This window comes from Pseudorasbora parva, chromosome 1, assembly GCF_024679245.1.
Source record: "Pseudorasbora parva isolate DD20220531a chromosome 1, ASM2467924v1, whole genome shotgun sequence".
Classification (NCBI taxonomy): Eukaryota; Metazoa; Chordata; class Actinopteri; order Cypriniformes; family Gobionidae; genus Pseudorasbora; species Pseudorasbora parva.
In genome coordinates, this window is record NC_090172.1 from 54429661 (window position 1) to 54439194 (window position 9534).

At 38.5% G+C, this 9534-nt stretch overlaps 1 protein-coding gene across 2 annotated transcripts in view; it reads left to right on the plus strand.

Moving 5' to 3' along the window:
• Window positions 1-6885, plus strand: part of prmt3 (protein arginine methyltransferase 3) — a 69453-nt gene extending 62568 nt beyond the window's left edge. For both annotated transcript variants that reach the window (XM_067451971.1, XM_067451970.1), the window contains exon 16: window positions 6560-6885. In XM_067451971.1, coding sequence (XP_067308072.1) covers window positions 6560-6669 — 110 coding nt within the window. In that variant the 3' untranslated portion in view covers window positions 6670-6885. The remainder of the gene's footprint in view (window positions 1-6559) is intronic.
• The last annotated feature ends 2649 nt before the right edge of the window (window positions 6886-9534 follow it).

The following is a 9534-nucleotide window of genomic DNA, read 5'->3' on the forward strand; positions in this document are numbered from 1 at the left end:
GCCAGTTTCTCTGATACAGCACACCATTATAAATGACTGTGGCCTAACTGTAGCTGTCCACGGGCATTAGCACAAACAGTCTCTGCAAGAGGCATTCAGTGATAAGAGTGCCGTTCACTTGAAGCCCTGCTAACGGTATTCTGCATTGCTGATATCAGCGTCAGATTATAATCAGAAGGCACAATGGCCCGATTATATTTTATGGCATATTTGACCATTTTGCTGTAGCTCCAAAAATGCTTAATATATAAGCAGAGTCTCTCGCATTGGTGATTTATGGTGACTAACCTTGATTAAGTTATTTATAGTTTATCTTTTGCTTGCATGCCAACTCACCTAGCTTGAATGGACTGTTGGCTCTTGATTAGCACCAAATGGGTTTAGAGTCATCTTCTGTCAGAATGAATATATATATGTGTGTGTGTGTGTGTGTGTGTGTGTGTGTGTGTGTGTGTGTGTGTGTGTGTGTGTGTGTGTGTGTGTGTGTGTGTGTGTGTGTGTGTGTGTGTGTGTGTGTGTGTGTGTGTGTGTGTGTGTGTGTGTGTGTGTGTGTGTGTGTGTGTGTGTGTGTATGTACAGTCTTGTTCAAAATAATAGCAGTACAATGTGACTAACCAGAATAATCAAGGTTTTTCGTATATTTTTTTATTGCTACGTGGCAAACAAGTTACCAGTAGGTTCAGTAGATTGTCAGAAAACAAATGAGACCCAGCATTCATGATATGCACGCTCTTAAGGCTGTGCAATTGGGCAATTAGTTGAATTAGTTGAAAGGGGTGTGTTCAAAAAAATAGCAGCGTGGCATTCAATCACTGAGGTCATCAATTTTGTGAAGAAACAGGTGTGAATCAGGTGGCCCCTATTTAAGGATGAAGCCAACACTTGTTGAACATGCATTTGAAAGCTGAGGAAAATGGGTCATTCAAGACATTGTTCAGAAGAACAGCATACTTTGATTAAAAAGTTGATTAGAGAGGGGAAAACCTATAAAGAAATGCAAAAAATGATAGGCTGTTCAGCTAAAATGATCTCCAATGCCTTAAAATGGAGAGCAAAACCAGAGAGACGTGGAAGAAAACGGAAGACAACCATCAAAATGGATAGAAGAATAACCAGAATGGCAAAGGCTCAGCCAATGATCACCTCCAGGATGATCAAAGACAGTCTGGAGTTACCTGTAAGTACTGTGACAGTTAGAAGACGTCTGTGTGAAGCTAATCTATTTTCAAGAATCCCCCGCAAAGTCCCTCTGTTAAAAAAAGGCATGTGCAGAAGAGGTTACAATTTGCCAAAGAACACATCAACTGGCCTAAAGAGAAATGGAGGAACATTTTGTGGACTGATGAGAGTAAAATTGTTCTTTTTGGGTCCAAGGGCCACAGGCAGTTTGTGAGACGACCCCCAAACTCTGAATTCAAGCCACAGTACACAGTGAAGACAGTGAAGCATGGAGGTGCAAGCATCATGATATGGGCATGTTTCTCCTACTATGGTGTTGGGCCTATTTATCGCATACCAGGGATCATGGATCAGTTTGCATATGTTAAAATACTTGAAGAGGTCATGTTGCCCTATGCTGAAGAGGACATGCCCTTGAAACGGTTGTTTCAACAAGACAATGACCCAAAACACACTAGTAAACGAGCAAAGTCTTGGTTTCAAACCAACAAAATTAATGTTATGGAGTGGCCAGCCCAATCTCCAGACCTTAATCCAATTGAGAACTTGTGGGGTGATATCAAAAATGCTGTTTCTGAAGCAAAACCAAGAAATGTGAATGAATTGTGGAATGTTGTTAAAGAATCATGGAGTGGAATAACAGCTGAGAGGTGCCACAAGTTGGTTGACTCCATGCCACACAGATGTCAAGCAGTTTTAAAAAACTGTGGTCATACAACTAAATATTAGTTTAGTGATTCACAGGATTGCTAAATCCCAGAAAAAAAAAAAAATTTGTACAAAATAGTTTTGAGTTTGTACAGTCAAAGGTAGACACTGCTATTTTTTTGAACACACCCCTTTCAACTTGCCCAATTGCACAGCCTTAAGAGCGTGCATATCATGAATGCTGGGTCTTGTTTGTTTTCTGACAATCTACTGAACCTACTGATAACTTGTTTGCCACGTAGCAATAAAAAATATACTAAAAATCTTGATTATTCTGGTTAGTCACATTGTACTGCTATTATTTTGAACAAGACTGTATGTATATATTGTGTATGAATATTTCATAATATAATATGGCATTTATTTGATGGTATATTGTAAATATTTAGTACCATGATACATTCAAGGTCAGTTTTTTTAAATAGTAAGGACACATTAGGTTGATCAAATGTGAAAATAAACACATTTAGATTCTTAAAAAATCTATTTCAAATAAATGCTGTTCTTTTGAAATATATGTTCATCAAAGACTCATGAAAAAGCAGAGCAACTGTTTTGTACATTGATAATAATCAGAAATGTTTGGCATATTAGAATGATTTCTGAAGGATCATGTGACACCGAAGACTGGAGTAATGATGCTGAAATTTCAGCTTTACCGTTACAGGAATAAATTACATTTTAAAATATATTAGAATAATAAAATAAAAAAAATTACCACAGTAAAAGTACCACCACCACAGTACTTTTTTGGTGATGGCTGCTGTCCCACAAAAATAGGAATGTTTAGAAATAATGTTAGGAATTATATTTGACATTGTTCACACTTACCTTAATGCATAATTTGTAACTTGTGAATTTAAATTGGATTTCTTGCCTAAACAATAACAGTAATGTGTTTTGTGTAGTATATCACTGAGCTGTCATTTGCATGAAAGAAATGAAGTGGAAAATAATTGTTAAAAGGAAAATGCATCCCTGTCAGCTCGCGCTCAGGTTGCCCTGGATTCTTATCCTTTTTGTGTTCGTTTAGTAATTACTTTTCAGAGGTGTGATGAGAGGGGAGGTGGAGTATTCAACGGAAATGCAAAACGCCCTCCGAAACGCCCTAGGATGCTGCGACATCAATTAAAGCAGCCTTCATTTGTCATGATTTAGTTGGTTTTGTCGATCATTAAAAGGAAAAGATGAGAACGTTTCCATAAAAAGCTTAATTTGTCATGCGTGACCTTTGAGCTTGAATAAAAGAGGTCACCGGTGTTGAGTGGTCTTGGGACGTTTTGAGGGTGCATTGTACGTCACGTCTGCTCTCCAGCCAAGGTGTTCTGAGACCGATATATTGGTAATAGACTTTAAGAACAAGGCTGCTTATTGAATCAACCATGCAAGGCTTTCCATGGTACTTTAAACTCACAGGAAGTGCAGCCCCTTTGCAGTGTGAAAAGGTCCTTGAGGTGTCAGAGCAAGGTTTCTTTAGGGGGAGGTGCGATTATTTGATAGACTGGGCACTGTGGTGAGCTGGTGATTCCGAAGGCCTGTTTTATGCATCTCCTTTACAGGGACCGCAGATTTATGAGGTTATGTGCTGCAGACCGTGCGCGATAGATAAGTTTTATAATGCAGCCTTTGTATCTAGTGCTGCAGTGTTTGGGAAGACTTTTTCCTGAATACTGTGATGATGATGATTGATCATTAGATAATTCATTATAAGTTCATGCTGCAAACATAAATTGTACTTAAAGGGATAGTTCGCCTAAAAATGAAAACGCTGTCAAACCCAAAAGCTTTGTTGTCCTTCACAAATACTTTTTTTAATGAAGTCTGAGAGATTTCTGTCCCTCCACTGACAGCTATGCAACTACCATTTTTCCACTTCAAAATCTTTTTTAAAGTGGAAAAAGAGATTGTAAAACTAATCCATATAAATTTAGCAATTTAGCCTAAATTTTCTGAAGATTCTTCAATGCTTTATATGATGAACAGATGGATTTTAGGCTTTTATTTCAAATGTTGTAGAGCAAATAAATAACAAATAAATATGCTTAAAAAAAAAAGCAACCGGTATCCGAATCAGCCAATTTGCTTGTAAAAAAAAAATCATAATCGGGTATGAAAAATCATGATCCGTACTATTTACTCCAAATCTAAATCAGGTCCAGAGTTGTTTTGTATGGAGCCCATAAAGGGACATGGTGGTAAAAAAAATAAAAAAAATAAAAATATATATATATATATGCGTGTGTGTGTGTGTGTGTGTGTGTGTGTGTGTGTGTGTGTGTGTGTGTGTGTGTGTGTGTGTGTGTGTGTGTGTGTGTGTGTGTGTGTGTGTGTGTGTGTGTGTGTGTGTGTGTGTGTGTTATAAAATATAATAATTAACTCAATGCTTTTTCGCTCTCAAATGTTTTGTGTTCCCCGAGAAACTTTGGGCCCTATCATACACCCGGAAAAATGCAAAGCCAGGAGCAAGTGTTTTTTGCTAGTTTCATCCTGACGCAGTTATCATTTTCACGTCCAGTGCCACGTTGTTTAAATATCAAATGCCTGGCCCCCGTCTGTTCACCCATGGGTGTTGCGGTCTGAAAACTTGCTGTGTTCAGGCACATTATTGGCATGTTGTCATTTTTTGGCAACTGAAATCGGCTGCGCCGTTGACCAACAAAATCTTAAGTCAATAGTGCAGTATTATTTGTGTTATTTAAAGGACACGTTAGTAATATGCACCTATAGGCAGGTGCACAACGCATGTACACTCTGCTTAATACACACACAATGATGTGCAGCAGGACACAAACATTTTTAAATATTAAAAATAAAAGGATTCCTCTCTGGAGAAGCGTTCAGTCTTTCCGCTCGCAAATTCTGCCATGTAAACCGTGAATCCACCATGGTGCAAGCGCAACTGGCTTTTAAAGGGAATGGGAGATGAGACACGTTATGCAAAAACACACCCATGACTCATTAAGAGAGTAGATACAACCCAATTGGACCATGCATTTTTTAAGTGCATCATGCATTCAGATCGTTACAATAGGGTCGTTTATGTTCGCTCCCAAAACCTTTTGAGGTTTCTCGGCAGAACGCAAAAGAATAGGCAAGTCTTTTTCCTTAACCACGTCCCTTTAGGAGGGTCTCTATAGTTTTGGAACCCACTCACTTTCATTACATGGACAAAACAGTTCTTTAAACTTTGTGTTGCACAAAATAAAGTCATACAGCATTGAAATGACTTGAGAGTAAGCAAACAAGACTTTTTCATTTTTGGATGAACTGTCCCTTTAAATAAATGTTAGCTTAGACTATGATGCTTGTTCTGTATTTGTCAGCAGAAAGAAATCTATCAAGATGTTTTGCGTTGTCTCGTCCGTTTCTCGTTTCAGCCTCTGTCACCCTTGGTTGCATTGGCATGTTTAATGCAAATGGCACATTGATGTATGGCGGCTTTAGAAGCAGTCGTGTCGCTTTCGTTTAATTAACGCGCGTCAACCGCTTCCTTTTCATACGTTGCCAACCTTTTTCTCGCCTCTATAGTCTGAAAATAAAATCTCGCAGAAACTACATCCCAAACCGCTTTACTCTGACATTTTACCAGGAATTGCAGGGTCAAGTAATTTCACTTTCTCTGTCTCTTGGTTCTTTCGACAGACCTCTGTGTGTCAAAGCCCATTGGTAGTAACTGGGATAGTGTTTGTTATGAAGCGCAGACACACACCAGTTTGATCACACTTCTCATTTTCTGCAGGGCACTGAAGTTTAATAGATCTTTCTATCATTTGTGCTCATACTGGTCAAGAGAAAACTCACTGTGCATGTGAAGCAATATGTGATCTGTCAAGGCTTTCACTGCACAGATGATTTTAATTAAATGAGTTCTATAGATCAATTGTTTTACAAATGGAATTTAGGCTTCAGCTTTTTATTTGTGCTTTTTGCTTGTGAACAGACCGTTCAATGTTTTCTATTCCTAGTACATGAGTGCAGCTTTGTTTGCTTACAGCCAAAAATAGCCAAGAATTTTAAGCCTCTTCTAAGGGGATCATTTGACAGTAAAATGTGCAACAAAACCAGCGTGACTGTTGCAGCGCGCTGTGACGGTCACATCTGACTTCTCCCAATCTTCTCATGTCAAAATACTGCAGTCAGCATTTTTTTTTTTATATCTCGTAACCTGCAGCAAAGAAAAAAATGGCATGGAGCGGAGGGCTTGTTTGCCAAATGGGTAAACATTCATTTACGCCCGGCAGTGAAACGTGAAGTTAATCAAAGTGATTATCTGGTGTAATCATCGCCCTTGTCTTCAGGCCTTCCCGATAAAGCGTGCCGACTGTATTCTTACTGTAGTCATACTCTAGAGAGCAGCTTTTTCTGCCATCTGGAACCAAACGGCATGTCATCTTCCTGATTCTCTCTCTCAGCTCCTTTTAATCACCTCTTTGTCTTCTCAGCTAGTTGCAGTTGTGCTCAGTGAGAGGCAGTAGGTATTTGCACTTTGGCATTACACAGCGATTTTGACACAAAAAAAAAGTCAGTTGTGGCTGAGCTTTGGTAATATAAAGTGAACTTAAATGCATTCCAGCTCAAATATCTTAATTTCAAACTAGTGTGAAGGCATGTCACAATGAAGATTGATTCTTGTCAAATCCTGATTTTCCACTCTCTATTTTTCCCTGTGCAGGAGAAGAACTTTCTGGTCAAATCACAGTGCATAAGAACAGAAAGGACCCCAGAGCGCTGCTGATCACACTTGAAGTCGCTGGCCAGAAGCAAACCTACAGCCTCCAGTGAAGAGGTTGTTTTACTGGGGGGAAGCCATTGTTCAATAACAAACATTCTATTAAAAAGGTTTTTTTTTCTACCAAATGTCACTCAATCTTGGGTTTGATATATAGCTTAAGTTGTCATTTTTCCCAAGTTGTTTTCTCTGTGACAAATAACAGGACCATATGCTGAGTCACCAACTCGGGCACCTAATGAAACTCCTGCATTTGATATAAAACGATGTTTTTAAGTGATGAGTGAATAAAAAAGTAAAGTGAATAAACAGCTACTATGGAATGTAAGTAGTCCATTTTTTACGTCCTTTTATAAGGTATGTTTACCACAAAGTCTCACTGAAGTTCCAGGAGTCCTTTTTACTGTGGTTGAAATGCAAAATTCAAGGAAAGAGCGATTATTTCAGCAAACATATATATTTTTTTTTTAAGAGAAGGTACACCTCCATCTTGCTCTGACGAAATGCACTTTAACCTGGTATTGTAAACAGGACTTACTGGTAAATACAAACTGGTTCCAAAAATCTGTCTTTTTTTTCCCGTCATTGCGTAGATATGTCATTTGTCGTTGCCATTGACGATTGTCATTAGGAAATATTAGACCTATCCCACCTTTAAATGCCATGATTGACCAATCAGAATCAAGTTTTCAGGGAGCCTTGTAATATAGTGGTGTATGTATGACGTCACTTTGTAGGCCAACCTTTCCATCGTCAAAAACCCAATAGCAAATCGCACATAACAAGCTCTGTGATCCACACAAGTTAATGATACTTGTCCATCAAGATCATTTTAAAAGATGAACACAACTTTTATGAATTTTGAAGCCTAAATGCAGTCACCAGAAGTTAAAAGCTATAGGCTATAAACAGGCTTCACCACTCTCCCTTGATTTAAACGTCACATCACTGAGCTTCAGACAACTCTTTCAGTTTTTATCTCAAAACATTTTCCCAGAATGTTTGAGTTGGATTAGTTCATAAGAGCACAACAATAAGCATGACAAGGCGGCCTGAGGTTATTCTGCTCTGCGTGATGACGTTTAATGTCCCCGACAGCCTGCCATTTAGACACTTTTTAGCAACCGCCTTTTTAAGTCACATAACGGCTTCAAACAAATCACGAGTGGGGTAATACTAATGTATTTTATGTCCTAGAATAAAGTGTGAACGTGTCTTGAACTTGTTCCCCACAGACTTTATTACAGCCATTTAACCAAAAGCCAATTCAAAAAGACAACTTTGGGACGAGGGAACCGGAAGTGCGGAAATACTAACTCGCTTCCGCATTTTGGCTTATAAGGTGAGGTCATACTTGCACCACTCTCTTGATGACTGTCATTAGGAAATAAGCCTATCGCTGTATGCTACGATTGACAAATCAGAATTAAGTATTCAGGGAGACTTGGAATAACAGAGCCATTTCCCCTAGGGGGAGCTTTAAGGCTGCCTTCACATGCCATTTAGGAAATGTCCTACTTCCCACTTCTGAAGTCCTGATTGAGCTCATCTGCTTTGTTGTCAGAAAGAACATGAACCATGAAGGACACCAGGTTTTTTCTTGGCTATTTATTGGGGGAATTTTAATAAAAAGAATGTTTAGCATTACATTTCTTTATATACATTTGCCATTATCTAGTCAGTCAGCTTGCAACCCAAGTTGGGTTGAAAATGGACTAACCCAGAAATTGGGTTGTTTTAACCCAACGATTAAAACAACCCAATTGCAAAAAAAGAAGCATTTTTTAAAGTGTAAAACTTTTAATTTGTCAAATTCAGGCTATTTTGACTAGTAAAACAGTATAGTTTAAATGGTTATTAATATATAAATATGCACAACTTAAATGGAAAGACTTCTTTTTTTAAATTTTATGTCCGCCCCAACTCGGAAACTGGTTTAAAAATGATCTCCGAGTTTCCCACCCAGTAGGTTAGTAAATACGACTAGGAAACTCGAATTTACGATGACTCCGATAGTACGTGAAGGAAGAATAAATAACCTATTATCTTTAAAATATCTAAATAAAACAGCATACGTCGGGGGTCTGTTAGAATGGCAGTCAATAACTTTTGTGTAATAAACTGATTATTATGTGTAAAAGGATGGTAAAATAAATTGACTAACCTAACCTATGTTTGGCATGACTGATTCATTATGATGCGAGGAAGGCTATGGGTTCTGCAACAAAAAAAAGTGCAGTTTTTAAGAGAAATTGCTGACAATTTTGCGACAGGTTTGATTTATGGTAGGCTACGGCACAACCATTTCACTGCCTTAGGTCGACGCACCATGGTTATGTTCAAATATCCACGCTCGTGGTCTTGCCCCCGTGCGCGTGAAAACAAGCCATGATTATCTGAAACAAGTTTTTATTGATACGCTTGCATTGCATTAAGAAGAAGACCATTGCAAATGTAGAAAATGATAATCGTCGTTGGGAGTAAGTCCCAAATTGGGGATTGAAGCTCTTATTTGATTTCGTTTAAGGCCCTTTAATATTCCATAGCCTTTCGGGCACGTTTATGTGTTGTTTTAACAACATACTAACAAGACAAATGGCTATCGGCTGATGCATCATCTTATCTTATGTAATTAATTATAGACTGAAAGAAAGTGGAGGTTTAAACATAATTTATTCCTTATCAGGGCCAATGCGTTCGATGTCATTTTAAGGCAGAAAAAGCCAAACAAGTCCGGGGGGAAAGCCGGAAAAAAGTTATTCTAGGTACACAAGGGGGTTCCTAATTCGACACTGCACTCAACTGCCTGAGAAACTAAAATATAGACCTCAGAGTGACCACGTATCCCTGCTTACTTTCTAAGACTCGCCTTGTTGTTCTTTACCTTTTGCTTTGAAGAGAGCGTATAAAGGTGACAC